This window comes from Pelodiscus sinensis, chromosome 6 (assembly GCF_049634645.1).
Source record: "Pelodiscus sinensis isolate JC-2024 chromosome 6, ASM4963464v1, whole genome shotgun sequence".
Lineage (NCBI taxonomy): Eukaryota > Metazoa > Chordata > Testudines > Trionychidae > Pelodiscus > Pelodiscus sinensis.
This window is the reverse complement of record NC_134716.1, coordinates 842,920-869,235: the sequence shown is the minus strand read 5'-3', so window position 1 is coordinate 869,235 and position 26,316 is coordinate 842,920. Positions and strand designations below refer to the sequence as shown.

The 26,316-nt window shown below is 44.0% G+C and overlaps 1 protein-coding gene across 2 annotated transcripts in view; it reads left to right on the top strand.

Annotated features, from left to right (window-relative positions):
• ZCCHC7 (zinc finger CCHC-type containing 7) overlaps positions 1-26,032 on the top strand; it is a 150,617-nt gene extending 124,585 nt beyond the window's left edge. For both annotated transcript variants that reach the window (XM_075931250.1, XM_075931249.1), the window contains exons 7-9: positions 8,713-8,808; positions 15,325-15,442; positions 16,968-26,032. In XM_075931250.1, the coding sequence (XP_075787365.1) occupies positions 8,713-8,808; positions 15,325-15,442; positions 16,968-17,440 (687 nt within the window). In that variant the 3' untranslated portion in view covers positions 17,441-26,032. The remainder of the gene's footprint in view (positions 1-8,712; positions 8,809-15,324; positions 15,443-16,967) is intronic.
• The last annotated feature ends 284 nt before the right edge of the window (positions 26,033-26,316 follow it).

Genomic DNA, 26,316 nt, shown 5'->3' with positions numbered 1-26,316 from the left:
GTGTGTATGTGCTAGCACGGGGTATTCGCTAATACTGCCTCATCTGTGCATCTGCAGTCGATTCTAATCTGTTTTGTTATAGAACTGTACCTGTGATCCTGTATAACTTCTCATACTAGAGTTATTTAGCAGACGATGCTGACTGCACATGGCATCTTGCATTGTTTTTCTTCTCGACAGTGCCGTTAATTCCAGTAGTAAATTGCTGCCCTGGCATTTTAAATAATCTGTGCTTTAGCCTAGGGTTTCTCAGAAAAAGCATATTGTCATAATGGCTCTAAAACGGTGTGGGGGGGATTATATTATTTCCTGTCTATAAAGAGATTGGATTGAAATTATTCTATTCATTTAGATATAGTGGATTTGACCGTCACATATGGTTTTGGTTTGTCTGTTTGGGCAGCTCCAGAGACTCTGGTTAAACAAGATCCCACTGAGGTTGCTTTTCTCATGGTGGTACTAGGGGCATTAGAGAGGGAGACGGAAGGCACAGAAATTTTCAGGAGGACAATCAGGCATGATTGCTGACAGTGGGATATAGGCTTAATTGGTGTTGGGGGAAATTAAAATATTTTCTGCTTTTTTTTAAGAAACTTTAGAGTAGCTAGTCAAAGTGTCCTAGATCATGTTGCAAAATAAAACCTAGCTACAGGTATTAAGACTTCTTCAATAGAACTGGATATATGGGAAAGTCATTTAAATGCCACATGAAGAGGTTCATGTACAGACTGGTTTGAATTTGTTTGACCAGTGATTAGTTTTGTTGTACGTATCCAATATTTCCTTAAAGGCAAGGTAAAGGTGCCAGGAACTCATTGTTTAGACAGATGAAAATAATTACAAAGTTTCTGTCTGGGATATAGACAGTGTCTTTAAAGGGGGACTGCAGGAGGGATGTCGCTATCCAATTGTAGACACTGCTTCCTACCAGATGACATTAACTTGTGTCGTTAGTCATCATATTTGCCATGTGCCAGTGCCAGAGATCTAAGGAAATGACCTCCTCTTTGTAGTAGTCTGAGGAATTAAATGCACTGTATGCTTTCATTCATCAAAACAAGCAAAGGCCATGCAGACTGACTGCCAGCTCTGATCTGTCATTAAAATAGGAATCTTTAGTTACAGTTTGTTCCCAAGTATTTGATAACACTCCAAAAACCCAGCTATAAAGGACTGAATGCATTCTCTCAGAATCAGTTGTTCTCAACCAGGACTGTAATATGCTTGGTTTTCATAGTCTGCCATGTTTTAAAGAAATACTTCCTTTTCTGCAAAAAGGTTATTTCAGATGCAGTACTTTGTAACTGCTGGTTAAGGGCGTTCCAGTAGACCAGATACAGTTCAGAAAAAAAAAAGGAGGAAGCTGTAAATCATTTAGAATGGCAGTAAAAATTAAAACCTTGGGGTTTCTTCAGTTCCCCAGTGACTTAGCTAATAACTATAACCAAGCTTCGGTTCTGTTCAACTCCTAATTTTACAGGCATTGCAAATGTTTATGTTCAAATTCATGTATAAATGCGTGTGTAAACATGCATATTCTTAGTGGTGTGTGAGCATGTAGTATGTGTGTGTGTGCACGTGTTTGCACGTGCATGTATAAATGCATTTGATAGCTACATTAATAAACATTCAAATAAAATATACTGGCATCCATATATGTCTCCTTCCTCTCCCTCCACCCTTTATTCCTTCCTCCACCCCCACCTCACATCAGAGCTTGTGGTCCTTTTCCAGTCTTGTACTAAAAGGTTTCTTTGTAAGCCAGGCCATTTGTCCATCATTGTTTGGGGTCCAAACAGTAGTAAAATACCCTGTCACCGATCCAGAGTGCTGTGAATGGCAGCTCCTCTCCGGACAATTGGCGGAGGTGCCTAGAAATATTCCTGAGAGGATTATTTAACCTTTCAATTTAGGGGGCACAAAGCCTGGCTGATTAATGAACTTTCTGATGGGCGCTGATAAGCGGATCTGTTTCTTTATTTCCTCTCAGAGTGATTCCTTCTCCTGCCCCATATTACTATAATCTTAAACAGAAAATGTGGCAAATAGATTAAAAAACAGCACTAAAGAGTTTATCTGGCTGGCAAACTGAAGGAGCTAAATTAAAATTGGTAATGAAAGCAGTGGCTGAGCCCTGTATATGGTTTTTAAATGCGCTGTGTATTTTGAAGAGACTTATTCTCCAGCTCGCCTGGTAATGACTGCTTTTGGTGCACAGTCCGGGGCTGGCTTCTCTTATCCCCCCTCCCCCCAAAAAATGAGTTGTGTTATCTGGATGACTGCAGACACATATGCATCCCCCTTTCTCACTGCATGGGCAGACAAGGTCGATAGCATTACAAGGTATTTGTGGCAGTGCTTGTTTCAGTTTTCAGAGCTGCCAGTTTCCAGCCAGATTTGAATTACAAAAGAAGAAGCTGGCATGAAAATTGAAAGGGTTTATCGGCTAGTCTGAAGCCTCATAGCACATTGCTTATTTATGCAGTCCATTTGCACCAGGAAATATAAAAAGGAAATACATTTTAAAAATAAGGTCATAAAGACCCAGATATGTTTAAGATGGCAAATAAAATATAGATACCTATAATATCTTCCAGGAAACGATTTCACTTAATGTTGCACATTACTTCAGAGGAGCATTTATGTTACTGTCATAAATTTGTGCATCTGTGTCACTATATAGGTAGTCTCTGGGGATTAAGGAGGAAGCCTTTGCTAACTTACTTTAAAATTAAAATAGAGGAAAGATAGGTCTGTAGATTGAGAGCTACATAGGAAAGAGTTGAAGTTTAATGCACCACCCTATTTAAATAACATTTTGCATTCCATGTAAAATTAGCCATGGACCAGTGAATAAATGCCACCACCTTTGGAGAAAATTGGGATGCTTTTTAAGCCATGAAGATTTTGGAGCATTCAGGGAGTGAATCGCCGTTATCCATGCTATCTCGCATATATTCATTGTTCTGAACTTACTAAAGATTTTTTTTTTTTTTGGCCCTTTTACAGAACTGACGTCCTAAATTAATATTTTAGTGTTTTTCCCTATTCATAAAGGATCAAAAGATTACATTCATTTCTTTCATATGGCTAATTTTCTAGGTTTTGTCTCTGGTTTTTTCATCTTTTCACACTGTGAGTAGTAGATGCCATTTGCATCTATTTAAAATGCATTATAGAAACGTCTACTTCTGTAGAAAACTATCATGTCTTATCCCTTGTATTGTGGATTGAACAAGTTACATTTCTCTTAGTGGTTATTTGCATGTGTTTGCTTTCCCAGACTACCCAGCTAAAAAAAATCTAGCCTTTGATTGGTGACTTATTAGGTATAGTTTACAGAAAATATAATTGCATAATTCACTCTACTTTAGTAACACTTATTTCATTGTTTCTGCTATGTAGCCTATCTTTCTGAGGTTTATAGACACCTAAAATCTACTCATTCACAAGGGTATAACTTGTGATAAGAGGTCACAACCTGGGTGCAATTTAAAAAAGAAAAATTTAATGGTTAGTAGATTTGAACACATTTTTTGATGTGTAAAAGTTTTTAAAGAGAGAGAGAGAGAAAGAAATTGGTCCCTTAAAATAGTCTAATTGCTCTCGTGGCTGCAAAATTTTTAAGCCAAAATATTTAAGTGATGAACTTTACCTGCATACTAATCATACTCTGTACATTTTTTCATCAATTTTCATATGGATTTTTACTACGTCGTGTGTGTGGCCTAATGATGCAATCACGCGATAGACTAGGAATACTCTAAAGGAGACGTTCCGGTCTGTTGTGTACATAATACACATTTCAAAAATCTGCCTAATTAAGGAATTACCCAGTGGAGTGGAAGTCTATTGGGTACATGACATGGTTTAAAAAAATCTTAGTATAATTACGACATTACATGTTAGCTGCTACTGGCAGTTTTGAATGTAACGGAATGACCCAAAGTTGCTATGGCTTCTGCTAAAATACAAATCGATTATGATCTGCTTTTAAAGAGAAATGAAATATGCTTGCACCGTAATGCAATTGCTGTGTCACTTCCCTTGCTGTATTTTGCCGTGTAACTGTAGTGACATCTGTAGTATGTAATGACGCACTGTCAGACCACCATGCCCTGGTCTCAGAAAGCAGGAGGAGTAGCACTGTGTCCGTGAGTTTCACCCTCAGTTTCACGTTTCCTTCCTTGTCCTTTTAAGTCACACATTGAGGGGCTAGGACTGCGGTCCTCATGCAAAACACATCCATTGACTTCGGTGGGAGGATCGCCCAAGTAAGGACTGCAGGATCATCCGTGTGGCTGAGATGAAGATTTTTTTTCTGTTTAATTAGCAGCGGAAAGAGAAAATACTCTCTGAGCAGAATGGAGTAAGGAATAGCAGCAGCCAATGGACTCGGCCAGGGAAATAGAAACATATTACTTGCTACCCGGGACCATCCTATCATTCTGTGACCAGCAGAGGATGGTGCCAGGTGCTTCAGTGGTGGTACAAGACAACTTGCAGGGGGCAGTTACATAGGAGAAGTGGTGTAGGTAGTTTCCAGAGTTTGAGTATGTTGGGTGCTAAAGTGGACTTAACTTACAATGTTGTTTGGTGTAGCCAGGAAAATAGGCATTAGCCTTAAAACAGAGGCAGAATGATGGCTGGCAAAACCTGATCAGCGTAAGAAAACAGTGACCTTGCTTTTAGCTTAAGGTTATTAACAGGCCGTTGAAACTTCTCACATTTTACTCAGCAGTCAAAATCATTCCATTAGGTGTTCGTGGAACATAATAGACTTAGACTTAGTCGTTTGGTCGGGGCTCTCTCCCATAGTCAAGTGAGAAGTCAACATTTTCAAATGTTTCCATTTAGTTTATTGCAGAATAATGTGGATTGGAAGGACTTTGTAAGTGTCAGATCTGAACTTTATTTAATCCTCGCAGTTCTGTGCATTGTTGAAAACGGCTGTGTGGGTTTGTATACATGTGAGTTATGGAGTACGCAGTTGAGCACTGTATTTTCCTTTAAAAGTGACATTATGTGCTTGACTGTGGAATGAATAGACTTGTCAAAAAGGCAGTGTTCTATTCACGGAGCATATTCTAGCGTCACTGTGATTCTGTGTGTGTGTAATCGCACACATGCATATAATATCACACTGAGACGAGAAGATTCTCTTTAATTAGAGCGATTTAGTCAGATTGCATATCCTAGGTAGTAATGAGCTTCATATAAGCAAACCCTCATTGGATCAAAGTCAGTTTAGATAAGGGCAGCTCAAGGTCACAGAGGGAGCTGCCCAGCAAGCCTATTTGCATAAAAAATTACTGTCAGAAATAGGCCACTGAGGCAGCCCTGGCATTTTGATCTCTTGGCCTTTGTCATGGAGATTCCTGGTTGAGAAGGGAGGAAGGCCAGTGTCCCAGATAATGATTAACTGTTTTAATGGCATTCATTCATTCATTCCGCACTAGCTACTCATGCAGAAAAAAGGGTTATGTAAAATGACATTAGAAGAAAAATCATTTGTAATCGTTGCATCGGGCTGCACTTTGAGGAGACATTAGGAGTAAATCCGTGGCGTGGTCGGCTTATGCTTTATCTTCTGATATTTACTGAGTTTACTGGTGCATGAAAAGCTTTCAGCAAGAATAGCAGATGGGATGGACCTTTCATAGGTAATGCTATCTACCAGGTTATTACTTCTATATATTGATAGTGAAGTAATCTCCTAGATATCACCCTACAAATATAGATTATTTAAATGTCTGTAACAAAAAAATAACAGAGGAGCTACTTTCACAAATACTTCATTTTGTACTCATTGGATTGAAGTTCTTAGATGCTTTTTTAAACTTTAAATAATAAAATGGAGGGCTTAAAAACACCCCAGTTCCCCTTGCGTTTGGGCTTTTGGAAAGCCGTAAAGATGTGTGTAGTTGTGATCTGAACTGTAAGCCTTTGGCTTTAATTTGTCTCCTTAAATCTGACCTTTTCTATTTGCTAAACAAAAGGGAGTGTCGTGTGGCACTTTTTAGTGTCACATGAGCATACATTCTTCATGCAGTGAATACCCTCAAGGGTTCTTGTTAGATCTTGTACTGTACAATAAGAAACGTCTAACCTCCCTCTTTCCTCCACCCAGTTCTGATGTGCTATTGCTTTCTAATGAGGTGAGATCTATTTGGAGTGCTGTCCTCTCCTGCGTAGCGCGGGGTGCTATCGTTTGTTAGACGATAGCATGCAGATAACATTTACCAGAGCCATTCGAGTTTGTGGATTAACATCCAGACTTTTATCAGCCAGGTCAGCAGTACATGAACTTCTGAGGAGAGCTGTCAGGGGCTGTAACTGCTAAGAACTTCAAGTGCTAGGGTTGAACCATCTTTAAATAGAAGAAAAGACCCAAACTACAGAGGTAGACATGTAATTTATGAGCTGGGAGGATTACTTTTATCTTGAACTATAAGATTTAACTACTGGATTAGAGTGAAGGAGTCTATAAGTACTTTTTATTTATTCATTTAGTCATATAAATTACTAGCATTATCAGTGGCAGACATGCTAAAGTCTATGCTAGCAGCATCATTCTGATCCTTAAATCTGGGGTTTATTTAACAAATCATCTCTCAAGAGAAAAGAAAACTTTCTTCTGGAAAAAGAAAAATCAGGTTATGTTGTTTTAAGCTTCATGTACATTTTAATAGAGATTTTAACTACAATACTAGTAGTCTACATTTTTTCATTTGCTAAATCCATGTCACACCATTTGACAGTTCAAGGTGTGAAAACCCCCACTAACATTGTAATACACATTTTGAGATTAAAATATGTGTCCCTGATGTGTATCAGTTGCAATTTCATATTCCAAATGCATCACAAACTATAAGAATAAAACCGTTTCATCAAATTTTTCCATTGATATATAGCCCTTTTAAGTCTTAATAGAAATATAGAGTCATTTGTGGTATAATTCAGTTGATCTTCTCTTGACAGATGTAATCCACAGATAGTCTAGATGAAGTGGTGACTGAAGTAACCACAGATTTATGACCTGTTGCAAATCTTGGTCGCATCACAACATATATTGTGGGTTTTGTATGATGGGAGAGGGAGAAGGAGCCAGGTTATGTAACTTATTTCTGTTTTTAAGGAGCTATATATTAGCACCTATGCAACTTTATCTTCAGTGACAGGATGTGGGATCCAAAAACGAGATGGCCAGATCTGCCAGGATTGAAGGCTTTGCGCACTACCTATTCAAAAACTGTTTGAATTTACGATTTTTTCTCCTGTAAATTAAATCTGGGGTGTAGTAAAAAGTATGTCCAAAAAGCCAAGCTAGCACAAGTGAATGGCCTGAAAACATTATTAGCTCTGTTTTCAGAGAATATATATCTGTTGTTTTATATGAGATTTTTCTCTTTTTTCTTTTCTTTGCACTCTTTTTGTCACACACTGGTTTTCATTCTCTCTGATTTTTGCTCCATTTTTACACGGTTTTCCATGGGACATATCCCTTCTCTGATCCTTTAGTCATAGTGTATAATGAATGACATGTGAATTGAGTAACACGAATCTAAAGCGTTCTTTTAAATCTATGTGTGTGCCAAAAATGTGGTCACAGGCATAAAAGATGATCAAGGCACAATCCTATAATTTCTGTCTGTTTTATATGCAGCACTATTATTCTTTTAAAAGAAAGAATATGTAGTGGTATTAAAAGTATTAATGGGTGGTGAACACAGTGAGAAGGTTTGGGAAAAAAAAGAAACCTTTGCACTAAGACTGGTACTTAAAGAAAACATTGATGACTTGTTTGAAATTGCACACCTTTTCCTTGTGTTCCACTAGAATGGATACTAAAGGAAAATATGTGGCGCTTTAAATTAATTGGATTCTGTTTTGACCTGCTTTCATAGAACCTTTATTCCATCCCTCTTCCTCTGCATGTCTGCCAACTCTAATTAAACAAAGGTTTTGTTTTTTATTCTCTTCTATTGAATAAAGGGGCTCTGTGTATAACTTAGAACACATACAGGTGTGCTCATGCACTCCCTTCAAAAGTTGTTATTGATTGGTTCTCGATTTAAAAAATAATTCTGCCTGACTCGCTGAGTTTAATTTACTAGGCCAAATCTTTCTTTGCAATAAAAATTAGTTCTCACTTCAAACAGCCAAACACCATCATTTACTTTGGTGTTTGGTGCAGATTCAGATCCACTCAATTGACTTGAAAATCGACATTGGCAGATTCTTTTCAGCGATGACAGGAGGGGGGGACAGGAGATGCAAAGGTGAGAGAAACTCAAAGTGTGGTAGATTTAGAAGTCTCAGAAGACTTTCCCCATATTGCCTTAAGTGCGTCCTGCTGGACGGGACTCGTTTCACAATGATCAAATGCTCCTGTCCAGCTGGTGGAAGCTATATCTGATGGCCCTGGTTGTGCCCTGAGGATAGTGGGACATCTGCAAAAAAGAGAGAAATCAGCAGCCAAAATTAAATGGCTGTATGGAATTTAAATTGAAGTTTCCTGTCCCACTTGATTTTGGTGATCAAGGCTTAATTTGCTCTAATATTACAGTGACGTGTGCAACTTGATTCTATCTCCAGATTTCTTGCTTGCAGCTGGAACATTGTTGATTTAGACAGCTTTTTGTGCAGCTAATTTTAATTCAGTATTTTGAATTTCCCAGACCTAATTCTCACCTGTTTTCCCTATTCCAGACCAGACCAGGATCAATCAAGAAGTCCAGTTCTTATTCTCAGCATTCTGCATTGGTGTACTGCTACAACTGCTCCCAGAAAGGACATTATGGATATGTAAGTCTCCAGTCTCTGCTAAATGTTAAAGGCTGAGCGTTAAATGTATCCATTAAATACACATCTTCACTGTGGCACTGAAAGACTCTCCCTAACACCGGGAAAAGAACAACTCTAATTAAATATCTGTGATCTCGCAGCATTGTTAAAAAACCATGGTAGGCCACTGTAAAATGATCTGGGAGAGACACAAGAAGAAATATCTTAGGCTACTTTGAAATAACCCACGGCATTCGATCCTTGGAAGGGTACTGGCTTGTTTTGAAGACCTAGACAATAATGATATCCTGTGTGTGTTAGAGAGAGACTATCCATGGAAGACATGGATAGCTGCTGAAGGGTCTTAACATCTCCTGAGGGGTGGAATATTGCTAATGTGTTCATTGTCTCCACCTTTCTCAGCCAAGCTATTTCAGATTGACTGATTGTTCTGACGTCAGGGTAAGTATATATGCAAGTGCCATGGAAGGAGCCCCACAAACATCCCTTGAAGCAGTGCCATCTGATTGGAAATCCTTCCCCCCCCCCCCGCCGCCAGCTTTCCAGGCCATTTGCCACCAGTAACTTCATGTCTCTAGTTGCAGACAATTTCTTCATTATTAAAAAAAATTGTGCAGGATGATGAGCGTCCTAAAAGTAGTTTGTTTCAATGGGAATTGTGGCATTTAGCACCTTACAGGATCGGGCCCTTGGGATATATTTTGATGTCAGTGTCCTGACATAAGAGATGCGTGTGACTCTGCATCTGTAGATATACAAAACAGGTGTTTGTCTGTTAACTTTGCTGTGAAATATGTCCAGGAGAAATTGTATAACGCGAAATAATATTGAGAGAAAATCCACATTCCTGGTGTCTTGAAAGCTTTAGGTTCATGCTTTTCTAAAGCCATGGCATAGTATTCACCCCAGGCTCTACACACTCCTTCCTTCCCTCCTAACTGTCTTACAGGGCAACTTAGTCACAGCAGTTGCCATGTTTTTCAGCAGCACTAATGAAAAATGTTGTTTTCAAGGTGTATCAGTCCTAATCTGGAAGGGTATGGAGACATAAGGCAGTTAAGGTCAATAGTGCTACCCCAGCAGTCTTAAAAGTTAAATGAAGAATTTTAGAATTGGTGCAGCACTTTGAGCCAATGTGAAGATTCCTAGATTGGAGTGTGTAGTGTGACAGTCATATCCCTGTTAGGATCTGCTTCACTCTGGATATGGTGTGTTCTTGGGAAGGGGTACCCCAGAAAATAGGCAGTTGCGCCAATCCACGCTAAATATGAGCATTAGTCATCAGCCCTGTGTTGTTCTAATGAGCAGCAGTCACAAGTTTGCAAATAGTTCTCAGGCGGTATAAAGCAGTCTGCATAATGACAGATCTAAGGGGCAAGTTATCTGCTTCAAGCTGTATTGTATGACACACCAACACATCTTCCTGTGGTTTGCTCCGTCATTGCTCAGTCTAGGATTGCGGACTGTAATTATCAGAACCTTCTACAAAGGAAAGTTTGGAATTATTGGTCATGTTGGTTCTCTACAAACAGAATTCAGTCTGAACTGGTTTAATTAATTAATTGAATGAATGAATGAATGCTTGAATTAAAGGTGTGTAATATAAGTAATACAAGTCAGTATGGTTTTATGGAAGTTGTCAAACTAATTTGATAGTTTTTTTAATGAGATTAAAAATTTGGCTGCAAAAAATAATAGTGTTGATGCAATAGACTTCTGAAAGGTGTTTTCCTTGGCATCACACAACATATTGAGTAAGAAATAGACTGATAAAAAATTAATATGGAATACTTTAAAAGTCAAAGATGTAACAAAATCCAATGGCTGGATGTTGAAACTAGACAAATTCAGACTAAAATTGAGGCATAAATTTTCAATTTAGGGTTAGTATTTATCTATTGGAACAATTTACCAATGTCTCTGCTAAATTTTCCATCACTGGAAACTTTTAACTCAGGATTGGATTTGTAAATCCAAACTTTTAACTCAGGATTGGTAAGCAAACTGCTCTGGGTCAGACAGAAATTATTTCAGGGAAATTCTATGACTTTTGTTAGGCAGGAGCTGAGATGAGATGATCACTGTGGTAATCTGCAGAATGCATGAATCCATTACCTTTGTTTAAAATTTGATAGAACAATCCCAAAACCAGAACAGCTTTGCCATCCCACAGACAGAGCAAACTACACCTGGCAAGAGTAAACTCCAGGGGACACAGCCCCATGAAAGTAAGCCAGCAAAACCCAAAGAACAGGGCTGAGTTGTCTCAGAACAGAGCTGAAACAAGGTGGGGAGGGAGGGTTTGAAGAATGAACCTTCAGTTGTGACTTGTTACAGGTGCTAGATGTGTGTGGACAACCCCCAGTCAACTGCAAAAGATGTGTGGGAGACGGGTCTGAGCCATGAGATGAAATTGGAGCTGTTTACCAATTGGTCTTGCTTGACTCCCTTGTGGGCGCAATAATGTTTTCCAATGCATGGTTTTCCACATGTTTTGGCCCCAACACAACAGAAATGTACTGTGTTTGCAGCAGTTAAGGGTTCATTCCTTTATGATTACAGAATTTATCATTCACACCTTAGCTCAAGTTACCTTATCGTAAAACTGCCAGCTCCGAAGTTGAAGCTGCTTCTTACTCTAGTTGATGAAATCTTGAAACCCTCAGTACTTGCTAGAAATGTAGCTATTCACTAGACCAGGGCTGTCCAAACTTTTTTCAAAGAGGGACAGATTTGATGAAGTGAACATGCGTGAGGGCCGACCATTTTGCCTGACATTCTTTGAACCATTAAAATTAAAAACAAATTAACTATTTTATGCAAAGTTTATTGCAAACGGCATACTTTTCATTTCGTCACATGGATGACAAATCTAAACAGGTGTTAAATCACTCTGCCTTTCATATCTGAAGGCCAGATAAAAAAAAATCCAGGAAGCTGAAATATATGTCAGGAACATTGTAAAGTACATTACATATTATTGGTAATAGAGGTTGTCTGTCAACTTTTAAGTTAAAAAAATATGAACAGGAACATAACACCAAGTATACATGTTGTGTCCAAATATATTTATAACTGATTTAGACCAACTGACATTAACTGAGATTTTACAATGTATTCATCTCAATACATATGGATTCGTTGGGGGCCATAAAAGATAGATATTGCCAAATTACCTGGGGGGCCGTATTAAACCGGAACACGGGCCGCAATTGGCCCGCGGGCCGGACTTTGGACATGCCTGCACTAGACTCACCATGACCAAAACCTGAAGTCACAGGGAAAAGATAGTTAATTCCTGGGTGTTCACAGGACCATTTCCAACCCTAGTATCATCCTAGGTCAATGCATGTCCTCTGTGGTTTTGGGGTGTGGAAATACTTGGACATCAAGGTCATACAGCAATGATGCCTTGAGTTGACCGTCACCATGGACTTGTTGTGGTATCTGTTTAGGAGGAATACATTGTTTAAACTGTAGCATTAGTTAAAGGATTAATACTGATTTAATTGTGTTCTTTTCACTGGGCTTCCAAGAATGCTCCATTTCATTGCTATGGGTACATCCAAAGATTAGGCTGCTATCATGTCCCCCCCCCTTCATCTCCTCTTTTCCAAACTAAACCTCCCCAGTTCCTTCAGCCTTTGCGTATGTGCCTGGCATTCAGTCCCTTGGATCAGCTTTGACACTCGCCTCTGGATCCTTTCCAGTTTCTCTCTCTCTCTTCTGTACGCTGGCAACCAAAATGGGACACAGGGCTCCTGCCAAGGCCTCCCCAGTGGTACTATCACCCCCATGGCTGGCCTGCTCTGCCTGTTGCATGTGCTCTGCATGTGCTTTGTCCGCCTCATGTTGCATGTGCTTTGTCTGCAGCAGCACCTCATGGCTGACTCCCGCAGAGGGTCGGATCCACCTCAACTCCCAGCTCCTTTGCAGCAGGGTTCTCTTCCCGAAATACAGCACCTGGCATTTGCCTTTGCTGAGTCTCATGCCCTTGTCTAGAGCCCAGTTCTGCACTTGATCAAGGCCCTTGGAAGTTTGGCTCTAGCCTCCGAGGTGTTGGCAGCTGCCCCCCCCGCACACGCGCACGCTGTGTGTCATCTGCAGAGTTGATCGGTTTGTGCGCTGGTCCTGTGTCCAGTCATTAATAGAGCTGGGAAATAGCGCTGGACCCAGCAGGGATCCCGGTGGAACCATGCTGGTGAGCTCCCCCCAATCTAACAGCGGTCTGCGCTTGTTTAACCGGTGATGGAGCCACCTACTGGGCGTTCTGCTGAGCTTACATACCAGAACATGCTGGGGGTCTGCGTCAGAAGCCTTGCTGCAAACCAGATACGTTCTGCCCTCCGCCTTCCCCCGTCAACCGAGCCAGCTCCCCTGCAGAAGAAGGAAATCAAGTTGGTTTGGCAGGATTTTCCCTTGGCAAATCCATGCAGGACCAGTGCTGGGCTTATTCCCTGCCTTGCCTCTTGCTCTGAGACTGTTCCAGCCGCACACTGCGATACGTCTCAGTTAAATTTGTGTGATTGTATCATTTGTGTCTGTGGTTGAGAAATGAGCCCAACTGTAAGTGTGCTTCTGAGTACAACTAAACTAACCTGATGGTGTGACTCAGGATTCTAGACTGTCCCAGCTCACCCTCACAGCAACTCCGATGTCTTTGCAGGCAAAGTCTCCTGCAGGACGGGTTTTCATTCAGTATCTTTCAGAAAGTTACTTTCACCCAGATTCTATCAACAATCAGTCGATTTTTTTGTTCAGCACCTGCCTACAGCATGCCTGACGATAGCCCTTTGCTTGTGGGTGCTACATTTGCTACATAACTTTATAAATAAAAGCAAGCACAGGTTTGTAAAAACAATGGGAGACATGGTACTTCATCTTCACACTCCTAGCTATCAAAGGAGAGTAACAAAGAAGTTAAATAAACATAAGAACTGCCCAGACTGGGTCAGACCAACAGTCTAACCAGCCCAGTATCTGTCTGCTGACAGTGGCCAATGCCAGATGCCCCAGAGGGAGGGAACACAACAGATAATCCTCATATGATCTCTCCCGTCACCCACCTCCATAGAAACAGAGGCTAGGGACACCATTCCTACCCATCCTAGCTAATAGCCATTGATGGACCTAACTCCCATGAATTTATCTAGTTCTTTTTTGAACCCTGTTAAAGTCCTGGTCTTTACAATATCCTCTGGCAAGGAGTTCCACAGGTTGACTGTGTGCTATGTGAAGGAAAACTTCATTTGGTTTGTTTTAAACCTGCTGCCTATTTATTTAATTTGGTGACCCCTAGTTCTTATATTGTGGGAATAAGTAAATAACTTTTCCTTATTCACTTTTTCCACACCAGTCATGATTTTATAGATCTCTATCATGATGGCACTTTTTTGGTTCTCTTACTGTGTTTTTTAATTTGGGGTATACATTTAAGTTGAGCCTTTATTATGGTGTCTTTGAAAAGTTTCTGTACAGCTTGCAGAGTTTTTACTTTTGTCACTTTACCTTTTAATTTCTGTTTAACTAACTATGCCTTGTTTTTGTGTAGTTCCCCTTTCTGAAATTAAATGCCACAGTGTTGGGCTGCTGAGGGGTTTTTCCACCACAGGGATGTTACATTTTATTGCATTATGGTCACTATTTCCAAGTAGTCCAGTTATATTTACCTTTTGAACCAGATCCTGCGCTCTACTTAGGGCTAAATCAAGAATAGCCTCTCCCCTTGTGGGTTCCAGAACCAGCTGCTCCAAGAAGCAGCTATTTAAGGTATCAAGAAATTTTGTCTCAGCATCCCGTCCTGAGGTGACGTGTCCCCAGTCAGTATGGGGATACTTGAAATCCCCCACTATTATTGAGGTTTTTTTAATTTGATACCCTCTCTAATCTCCCTTAGCATTTCATAGTCACTATCACTGTCCTGATCAGGTGGTGGATAATATATCCCTACTGCTATATACTTATTATTGGAGCATGGAATTACTACCCATAGAGATTCTATGGAATGTTTTGGCTCATTTAAGATTTTTACATCATTTGATTCTACATTTTCTTTCACGTATGGTGCCACTCCCCCACCAGCATGACCTGTTCTATCCTTCAGATATATTTTGTACCCCGGTATGACTGTGTCCCATTGATTGTCCTCATGTTTCTGTGATGCCTATTATATCAATATCCTCCCTTAAAACTAGGCACTCTAGTTCACCGATTTTATTATTTAGACTTCTAGCATTTGTGTATAAATAAATGTTGCTTCATAGGCATAATTGTGATATAAATATATATGCAGGGCTATTGAAAACTATGTTGGTTATTGGGATTTAAAGAACTGAAAGCCAAATCCCCAGCTGGTGTAAATCAACACTGATCCATAGACATCAGTGGAATAAACCTGATTTATATCTATTGCGGTTTGGATCTGGAGACTGGTTTATTTCCTTACCTGTGAAAAATCACTAATCCAAAGTTGAACAAGATGTCACAGCATGTCGTAACCAAAGGTGTGATTTGCAGGAGTGCTCTGAGAAGCGGATGTTCGGTGGGACATTCCCATCTTCTCCGTTCATCTACTACTATGATGATCAGTACAACATCAAGAGGAGAGCTCAGCGGGCCAAGAGGAAAGTTGAAGGTGGGTGTATTTTGTGAAATGCTTCCACTGGACACCATGTTTTTACAGTGGTCTTTCTTCAGGGCATATTGGGATACTTATTCCGCTTTGTTAGGCATTTTGTAATCTTGGGTTTCTCCCTATTGTAGAGGATACCAATGGGGATTCTCTCAACCAGGAAGCAGGGCAAGATTAATGATCTGGTAACCTCAGTCTGCTTCTGAAATGTATTGTTCCAAAACCTTGGAAAGAACTCTAGGGAGAAAAATTGTTCTCCTTGGCCTCTGAGGACGGGACAAGAAGCAATGGGCTTAAACTGCAGCAAGGGAGGTTTAGGTTGGACATTAGGAAGAACTTCCTAATGGTCAGGGTAGTTAAAAACTGGAATAAATTTCCTAGGGGGGTTATGGAATCTCCATCTCTGGAGATATTTCAGAGCAGGTTAGACAGACATCTATCAGGGATGGTCTAGACAGTATTTGGTCCTGCCATGAGGGCAGGGGACAGGACTCGATGACCTCTCGAGATCCCTTCCAGTTCTAGTGTTCTGTGATTGTATGAAGTACTTTAACCCCAGATCTCACTGGCCATAAAATGGTTATAAAGTGAGGAGGGGTAGGGATGTAAGTGACTAATCGACTATCCGATAAGCAGAAGCTTATTGGATAGTCAGTCAGTCCTTTGACTAGTCACTTGTCCCCCAAGGTGGGGGAGTAGGAGCCAGTGCTGGGGGGAGCCTGCTTAAAAGCCAGTTCTCTGCTGGGGACAGGAGAGTAGCAAGACCGGGCACGAGCCGGGAATCCCCGTCCCAGGATACTGTACCTCTGCTTTGTAAACGCATTAAGAGCCTACCAGCTCTTAATACATCTAAAAATCAGAGCCGTGCTGCGGTTCCCAGCTTATCCATCAACTAGTCGATTGGTTGATTAAACTAAATTTAACATCCCCAATGGGAAGAGTGTTCTCTGAATTGTAAATTATGTTTTTAAAAATGGGTCACCAAAAACAATTACAATGAAAAAATACCCCCTTTCTATGAGGCGGCCCCATGTGGTGGAAGGCACTACTCGATACGAGTGAAGCTAGCAGGGTCTGATCCTTATTCTGCCCAGAGCTCTGAAGACCCATCCACAGAATAGGGATAGCCCCTTCGCAGCTAGCACAGTTTTGGAGTGCACAGCCGTGGGGCTTAGGCATCTCAGAGGTAAGCTGGCACTGTGTGACTTTCCAGTGCCAGACTGGCTGGATGACTCTTCCATCCGGCACATAGGAGGCAGTCGTTTGCAGATTTGGTCTGACCTCACTGGGAGAATGCGTGGGGGAAGCCCCATCACCACTTTTCTGGCTGCAACTGCACTTTAAAATGACATGCTGACAGACTTCTGGCGTACCCAGCATTTGCCAAAATGTCTGAGTTATATCACGGTCCTCGGATTTTCACATACCGGTGGTGGTCCAGCGCCACAAACTGTTCAGAGCTGTGGTCCGCAGGCGCTATGGTTCTGGCCTGCGAGTGAGTATTAAAAGAAACTGTTCTGTTTTACAGAACTTCAAGAAGCCGGCCTTTTGCCAGGGCAGTTCAAGAGACTGCGCAAGGAAGAAGAACACAGGGGGCAGTGCCATAAGAAAAAGAAAAACCATTGGAAAGAGCTTGTCAAGAGTCCTAAAGAAGAAAAGCCCCAGAAACACGCCAGTAAGAAGTCCTGGGCAGACCAACACAGGGAGAAGAAACACAAGAAAGAGGTCCAAAGGAATACCGACCAGGAGCAGGACTTTCCTCGGGGGGGCAGAACACACTCTCCCAAGGGCAGCAAAACATCCAGCAAAAAGCATCCCAGCTCTGCCTTTTCTCCACATGGCAGGAGAACAAAAAATGGCCAGGAGCTGCTGGATGCAGCTAAGAAGAAGAAGAAAAAGCGAAGGCCGAGAAACAAGAGAGACAGCAGCCCCACCATTGATGAGAGTTTATTTCTTATAAAACAGAGGAAAAAGAAATCGAAACAGGAATCCAGCTGCTAATCGGTTAACAGAAAGCTGCGGTGGGAGGGAGCGAGGTTGGCACTGTTTTCCCCGGGTATTTTCGGACCCTGTGCTGAGATGTAGAATTTGAATCCACCTTTGCCTACAGGCGTGGATGCATAAAGCCAAGAAGACAATTAATACTGAGCTTGTCTCTTAGCTTCTTAAAGAGAGTATTTGCCTCGCTTCGTGTTGTTCATTGGGTAGGAAATTCTTAATGTACTCCAGTAAAACCACACTGTATTTTTCTGCAGTCCCTCTTTTGCTGTAAGTTGTTGAAAGGTTGGGGGCTTTTTGCTTTTGTTTAGCGTTTTTGTTCATTTGGACGAATGAGGGGAAAGGTCCACAGTGGAGCGTATTGGCCTTTTCTTCCTTCAAGCGATTCCTTTTAAGCACATGTGATTCCCATGCAGCCTGACTTTAAAGAAAGGCTTTCACACTGGGGAGACCTGGAGGCGGGGCAGGGAAGGGGAAAGGAAACAGCAACACAAAACCCAATCTTTCTGGTGAAGCATTTTCTGTGAAATTGTTTTATTGTACATAGGACATGACAGATTTCTGCCCTGGAAACTCATGTGATGTCACAAATTCTTCAGTAGCACAGCACTGCAAGTTTAGTCTCAGGAGCAGGTGAACGACAAGGAAGCAGATCCTCGAATGAATAACATATCTTTACTAACTGGTAAGCAAGAGAAATCCATTTGAAAAAATGTAACAGTTGGGTCGACATCTTGCATGAAATACACCATAGTTTTCCATGGGGTGGAAATCCTGCTTTTTAAAAGATAAAATTATATAGCAAGCTACAGAATACCACCAATTTACCTGCTTCCAGAAATATAATGCTGATGTTTAATGACTTAATGGGTTTTTTTTTAAAGAAACAAAGTATTTTTTTTGTACTCAAAGATTTAAAATCTTTGTAAGGATAAATACTTTCTCAACGGAGCCAAGCAAATAAAGTTTGAAGTGGGGACACATGAAAAGATGTGTAGGTTATATGTTTTCTTTTGAGGTGGAAAACAATACACAAAGCATGCCGGCAGAAATACTCAGTTCCTTGTCCGGAGATGGCCTCGGACCCTGCACTAGTGGAAGGACAGGGTCTCTGTGCAATCTTCATCTGGGCCAAGGGTACTGCAGACCTGAGTTTGATCCATCTCCATTTTATCCTGTGGACCCAAGTGCACATCAGGATGTCATCCCTCCCACCTGCTGTTTTTTTCTTCTTCTAAAGAGCTGTCAGCCCTCACTCCAGAGATCCTGGGACTGGAAAACATGCGTATCCCAGGAGAGGGCGGTGTCTCAAGGTCACGTTGATACGCATTGGTGAAGCAGCATGAGCAAGCCTACAGTGTGTGAATAAACAAAGGGCTTTAGTGCAGTGTGGGGTGCAGGGGTGGGCAGGAGGGTCAGAGTCTGGGCTAGTAATGGGGACAGTTGTCCCAAGAGTGGGAGGGGGAAGAGAGGGTTCAGTTCTTCATTTCTTGCAGCTGCTACCCAGCAGAGGCTGCGGGGCTGGAGCTGGGCAGAACAGAGCGGCATGTATCTGCAGGAGCGGAAGGGGTCTGCTGGGGAGGTGCTGGCAGCAGGGAAGTGTCTGCTTACACGCTGGCTGCTCTCTGAAGTCCGCCACGCAGGTCTGTGAAAGCACACAGGGCGTGGCGTGCATTCCCCCTGCGTGCAACCCAAGAACCAGGGCTCAGCCAATGACACGAACAGGCAGCAGCTCTAAAACAAACGGAAGACGTATTTTGTGCCATGCCCCGCACAGGTGCTGTTATATCAGCGCAAAGGGCACGGTGTATTCTCACAGGACAGCCCGGCACAGTGTAAATCCGCACGGTGTATTCTCACAGGACAGCCCAGCACAGTGTAAATCCACACGGTGTATTCTCACAGGACAGCCCGGCACAGTGTAAATCCACACGGTGTATTCTCACAGGACAGCCCGGCACAGTGTAAATCCGCACTGTGTATTCTCACAGGACAGCCCGGCACAGTGTAAATCCGCACGGTGTATTCTCACAGGACAGCCCGGCACAGTGTAAATCCGCACGGTGTATTCTCACAGGACAGCCCGGCACAGTGTAAATCCGCACGGTGTATTCTCACAGGACAGCCCGGCACAGTGTAAATCCGCACGGTGTATTCTCACAGGACAGCCCGGCACAGTGTAAATCCGCACGGTGTATTCCTACAGGGCATCCTGGCAGCCACCCTGTGCACTGTGTTGTTACCTAGAATCATGAACAACCGAATTGAATTAGTTAGCTGAGCATGGGCAGCAGCAGGTGGCGCTTGTCCTGTTCTGTGGGCCAGTGGGGAAGGGTGCAGCTTGCGCTGTACCAGTGGGTTACCTTACCTAGAGCTGTGCTCCAGATGGGGGCCACTCCCCAGCATCGTTTCTGCTGGGGCCAGGAATAGAACTTAGCCCCTCTGAGTGCAGAGCCAGCCCTGAGCCACGCTGCCCCTCCGAAAGGAGAGGCCAGACCGGTGTGCTTGGCTGGGCTGAGACACGCAGAGGAAGGCCTGGGCAAGAGGGGGGTGGTTGTGTTGCCACAGGGCTGGCTTAGAGCAGGCCCTTTGGAGACAGGCTTAGCCTGAACAAGTGGGGATCTCTTCCAACCCTAATCTATGATTCTAAGCTGCCCTTCCTCCCTTCCGACACACTCCCCAGCTCTCTGGCAGCTCCCTCCTCGGCAGCGCAAATGCAGGGCTACGTTCCAGGTTCTTGTCAGCAAGCCATCGCCTCTTGCAATGATCTGAGTGCACAGTGTTGCTGGGCTTTGCCAGGCCCCACACCTCTGGTCTTGGTAGGTTCTCCTTGGCACTCTCTCCAGATCAGGCACTGTCATGCCGATCCATCTGCCTGAGCACTCTTCCCCCTCCTTCCCACGGAAGAAAACACGTCTCAGTCTCGGCTTGGTGTCATTCACGCTAGTGTAGAAATTGCACATCCCGCAATATTAGGCTTCCTCTGTGGTTTTGTCAGCTGCCTGGGCCGACAGTGCGTGGTCGTGCTCCCGCTGTCAGCCCCGCACGTTAACGACTGTGCTGTCGCTGCAACAACCTGTCTGGTTGTCAAAAAAATGAACAGGCAAAACCTAGTTGTTGAGTGGTCATGTTGTTCCAGCAACTTTTTCTTCGACAGGTCTTCCCTTCCTTTTCCTAGTCGCTGCAGTTAGTAAAGATCCATTATTACTTCTCTGTGATTTTCCACGTCTTGCCCACAACTCAGCCCCGACTCTGACAGTCATCCTCCAATTCAGCTAGGGCCCCAGCTGTCCTGTTTGCAGAAGCATTTGTTTTCTTCTGCACATACTAGTGCAATTTGTCAAGCTCTCGCTGCTCCAGTCGTTCATCCCACAGGCAGAGTTCACACAAGACTTGATCCAAAGCCCACTGAAATCAATGGAGGGATTTTGGTGGACTTGAGATCGGGCATAAAATGCCTGGTTCTCCTGGGAGGCCTAATTGCAGAGAAAGCTTGAAGTGCTACGTCAGAATGAACACATCTTTTTTGACAAACTAGGAAAGCTCTTGTGATTTTTTTTTTTGTAATGTCTGACGGCTTGGCCCAGATGACTGAAGGATGGTTTCCCAATGGGGACCTTCATGCAGGTTTGCTGTGTGATCACGTCTATCTGCATAACATTCATTTTTGTTAAAAAAAAACCTCATTTCTAGCTATAAATTAGCCATGAAAGTTGCCTGGGTGACGATGCAGCTCGGTGGGCTGTTACCACTTGAAATCTCATTGAGTGTACTTTCTAAAACAAAGTTAATGAGGACTAACGACACTGTGCAGGGCCAGTCTCCAACATTACAACTCCCTAATCGCTCCGAGAATGTGGCAGCACTCGCCTAAAAATCCGTTTTTATCCTGTTGTTCGGGGCTTAAACAGAGCATAAGCTTCAGGAACTGGTATATGGAAAATTTGCCACTGACTGAGCAGCCTAGATACATCTCGCTCTTCCTCCTCCACTCAACTTGTGTCTTAAGAGGTTCTTTTGAACTCTTGGTGGATTTTCTATGCCCAGTGGTTTTTCATTTTGCCTTTTAATTTTGACTTTAATGACTTATTTTTAACAAAAGAACAAAGTAACCACAGAGCTTTAAAATAATAATAATAAAAATCCTCACATACACATTGGGTTGTTTAAATTTTAAATTAGCTTCAGGAAAATTCTGCTGTAATTAAACTTAGAAAATTCTACCTAAACTACATATTGCGTACAGATTAGTCAGCCACTTCGTATCCATCTGGTTAGGTCGCTGATCTGAAATCTGGCAATTATCATGTATGTAGAAAGTATGCGGGTACTATGGAATGGGAGAATTTAGACTAATGTATAACTTGTACCTAGTCACGCAGATAAAGGTCTCTTGGCATCAGAGGATAATGCCTCCAGAATGAATCCAATTCTGTTTTCAGCAGTTACTGTAAAAAGAGAAGCAAAGAGATAGAAGTTGTTGGCTTGTCTCCAACTTTGTCACGTATTCTAGGGATTTGCTGTGCAAATGCTTTTGCAACAGTACCGATTTGGCTTTTATAAAAATCGTATTTTATCTTTGTGTGTTAACAGTACACTGTAGCATTCAAAACAAGTCAGCAGAGTAAGGACAAAAAAAGAATTCCTTAAACCAATCAATGCATAAGAACGGCCTGACTGGGTCAGACCAATGGTCCGTCCAGCCCAGCGGCCATTGCCGGGTGCCCCAGAGGGAATGAACAGAGCAGGGAATCATCTAGTGATCCATCCCAGGTCACCCCTTCCAGCTTCTGACAAATAGGCAGACTGTTTTGGGGAGAAACATAGTACGTATGGCAGCTCCAAAAGGTTACTCAAACTGCTAATAGGATTTTTATATCATTCAAACATTTCTTTGGCGTTATCAGGGGCGGCTCGTGGCTATAGGCCGACTTGGCTGTCGCCTAGGGCGCTGCTGCACGATGATGACGTCACGGGGTGCCCGGGGTACCGGATGATAATGTCACCCCATTGACGGCCGTGCAGGCGGGGGCACCAATCACGCATTTTGCCTGGGGCGCCAACTGCCGCAGCCCGCCTCAGGCCACTCCTGGGCGTTATGCTTTTCCTCGTTTAGGGATAGTAGACTAGAGTTCTTGAGAAATGACGAGGAGTCCTGTAGCACTTTAGAGACCAATGAAAATATATAGGGTCATGAACTTCATGGGTAAGATCACTTCAAGAGATGAGTTGGAGGGGAAATAACAGCAAAAGCAGTTACCTGTCAATTGCAGGACTCATGTTAATGAGGCTAAATAAGTGGGCTGGAAGTGTCCCCATGCATAGCTTTTGATGTGTGAAAGTGCAGATGTCAATGGCAGGGGAAATTGGCTTTGTAATATGCCAACCAGTTAATGTCTGAATTCAAGCCCAGGGTAACAGTGTCAAATTTGTAGATGAATTTCAGTTCTGGAGTCTCTGTAATTGGCTGGTAAAATTCCTTTGTAGAAGAACAGCTACTTTTAAATCCATGGTTGAGTGACCAGACAGGTAAAATGTTCCCTCGCAGGTTTCTGTGTGTGATCATTTCTGATGTCTGATTTGTGTCCATTTATCCTTTGTCGTAGAGACTGCCCAGTTTGGCTGATATCCCTGGCAGAGGGGCATTGCCGACACTTGATGGCATAGATCACATTAGAGGACCTGCAGTTGTAGACTTCTCGGGAGAAAGTTCTCTGTCTGGGAAAGAGAGGAGTGGTGCGGAAATCTACTCCATAACATTTGTAAATATTTTAAAGTGGATAAGCTATGTCAGAGTTTCACCTTTTCCAAATTATCCTGCTTTCAGCATTTGTCTCGTCTTGTCAGTGATTGCTACAGTATGTCACATAGTTGTAACAATTCCAGTAACAGTCCTTTGGATTTCAGTACTACAGCCGGAATTCACCCTTGACACAAGCAGTCCAGGGCTCCTGGTGCAATTCTGTGATCTACCTGTATTCACTACAGCCGATGGGCTCAGAAGAGGTAGTTAAATGAATGTGATATACTCACTTTCAAATGGTGAGGTTTCATTGCTATGATCTAGCAGTCACTCAGCCAGTACAAATGGGGAGCTTTTGTATTCATTCTCTTCATTTTTCTGACCACAAAATGCCAGCCACATTACCGAATGCTGCCTTGGGTTCTGTGTCCTAGAACTGTCTCCTGGCCATTCTAACAGCCGTGCTGCGTCAGTGTATCTGTGGTTGGGTGTCAGATCCCACACCCTGCCTTTGCAGAAGCAAATATAAAGCATAGAATCCTAGGGCTGGAAGAGACCGCAGGAGTCATCAAGCCCAGCCCCCTGCCCAGAGCAGGAACAACCTCAACTCAATCATCCCAGCCAGGGCTTGGTCAAGCCGGGACTTAAACACCTCTAGGGATGGAGATTCCACCCATCCCTAGGGAACCCCTCCCAGGGCTTCCCCACCCTCCCGGAGGCAGATGAAAATGGAGTATGGCCCAGGGAAACAGGAGTGGGTCTGAGGCAGCCGCTGCCGCCTGGGCACGAGGAGCACGGCGCTGAAGACCTGACACGCTCACGGAACTTTTGTGTGTTAGATTCTCGGTGGTGCCGGAAAGGGCGAGACCTGGAAATGGCCTGTCTGAGGGGTAGCGCTGTGAGAGGGGCTGTTGACAGGAAGTACCAGAATCCAAGAGGCTGCTGAACTATACCTAGCCAGGAAGGGGGCCCCACCTGGTGAGTGACCCCTGCACAGTCTTGTTAACTGGGAGGGGATGGGAATAGCCTACACCACTGGGCTAAGAAGGAGGCCAGAGGACTGAGTTAGTCCAGACCTCCATGCAAGGAATCTGGGGTCACTCGGCATCACATTTAATTAGGTCCATGGTGCTGCCGGGCATGGGAGAAGGATCGCATCTGCCTTGAGCTGTATGGACTCTGCGTCCACGTTGGTGCTTTTTCTGCTGCGTCTGATCCGCCTGAGGTGTGGCGTGTTCTTTGCTCCACATGTCTCTGGCAAGGAGATGGACCTGTTCCGCCAGTCAGCGGCACTCTCCCTCTTCCAATCAAGAATCAGCTGTTGCGTGCCTCAGCTGCTCGGCCCCTTGTGCAAAGGAAATCCAGTGGCCAACATGGCTGGCTAGTGGAAGAGCAGAGGTGCCGCTGTAGAAGGAAAGTCGGGGCGAAGATGCGTCAGTTGTGCATCTCCGTTACAGGCGGCGATCGTCGGGACATGCAAACTGGGAGAAGCCGTGCCCCTAAAAGCCAGTCGCAGCGGCAGCACGCAGATTTAAAGGCAGCAAAAGCAAACCTGGCAGAGCAACGTTAGCCTTCCAGGCCACTGGAGCCAAATTTAAGGTCACCGTGGATTGGGAATCATAGGCTTCTGCTTTGCCATCCAACGTGGCGTCGATACCCTGCACAGCCATGGACTCTGAGCCAAAGGCCGTACGTCGATTGTGAGGGGACAAGCTGGCTTCGGCGCTCAGCTCATTGGGTTTCTATTAAACACACCTAAGAGCAGAGAGAGACAGTTGCAAAGCCCGGCAGCAGCCAGCCACGGCCCCCACCCCCGTGCCGGCACATAGCACTCACGCACCTTCTCCCCCAGCTAAGCGTCCTTTCCAACAGTGAGAGCCGCGAGGGAGCCCGGGCTGCCTGGCAGGCCGTAATTGGGCTGCTTTGCATTGCAAAATGATTATTAGCACCTCAGTTCATTATCAGAGCAAATTGAATTTTCCCATGTAGAGGAGCCGGTTATATTTATAAAGGCTATATTGTTGATATAGGCAGGAAAAATTAATTCATGACAAATGTGAGGAAAATTAATAGTCTTTAACCAGGACAATATTTGACTGTGTCTAATTGTCCTTTGCCATGTAAAGCATGCTATCTCCTCCAGCGCGCTGACGGAGAGTCTCACGAAGGGCTTTGGCGTTTACTCTGAAGAGACGGTATTGAAACCATTAGAACAATGGAAATTAACTGCGTGCCAGTCTGGCAAACGTGCCCAGAGCAAAAGTTGCAGAAAGTCAGCGGCCGTCCCGGGTGTATTTGTGGGCAAACACGTCAGCAGAGCCGCTGTGTACTTTTCAGGATGGTGCCGCGAAGCCAAACCCACTCAGGCAGGGGAGGAAAAGAGAAACCGCCAGGGAGCTGATGGTCACGGCATGTAAATGGCTCCAAGCTACTGGCCCCTGGAGCAGCTCCCCTGCAGGTGGCAGAGAAAGCGATTTCAGCCACCCTGATGGAAGCCGCCTTCTCGCCTCAGAGTGCTGACGGGCACTAACCCGGACCAGCAGCCACGGCAGGGCCCTGGCTCCTCTCGGCTCGGCAGGACTTAGCCTCAGCACCTCGGGGCTTGCTCCACCGCTGATTAAAGTACATGATTTCCTTGAGCCCTGGCACCCAATTGTTGGGGTCCCAGCATCTCTTGCATTGCAGATTAAGCTCCGAGCCAGCCATCTCCTGGCCCCCTCTCCATGCTAGTGCAGCAGGAGAGGACGCCCTAGCTCTGCCCCCTGGAACATGGTTGCTCACAAAGCCGCCCGGCCCTGGGGGCTGCCGTTTTCAGAGCTCGCCCCGGATGTGGCCAGATGCCTCCCCTCCCCTCTTGCTGGACACGTGGGCGCAGCTGCCTGGCAGGGGAATGCTAGGTCGAGCCGGGAGTAAACTGCATCAGAGGGACTCAGGCTGGAACATGGGGCAAGGCTGACAAACGTTGGCAGTGATGATGGCACGGCGCCGGCCCGCTCCATGCCAGCCAGCCCCCAGCTCCCGGCCCTCTGCTGTGCGCTCAGGCCGTGGAACCCCAGTGGGGCACGGAGCAGCTGCAGAATCTCCCCACTAGTGCACTGGTAGTGGGGGCAGGGCTCGTGGGAGAGATTGTGTAGCT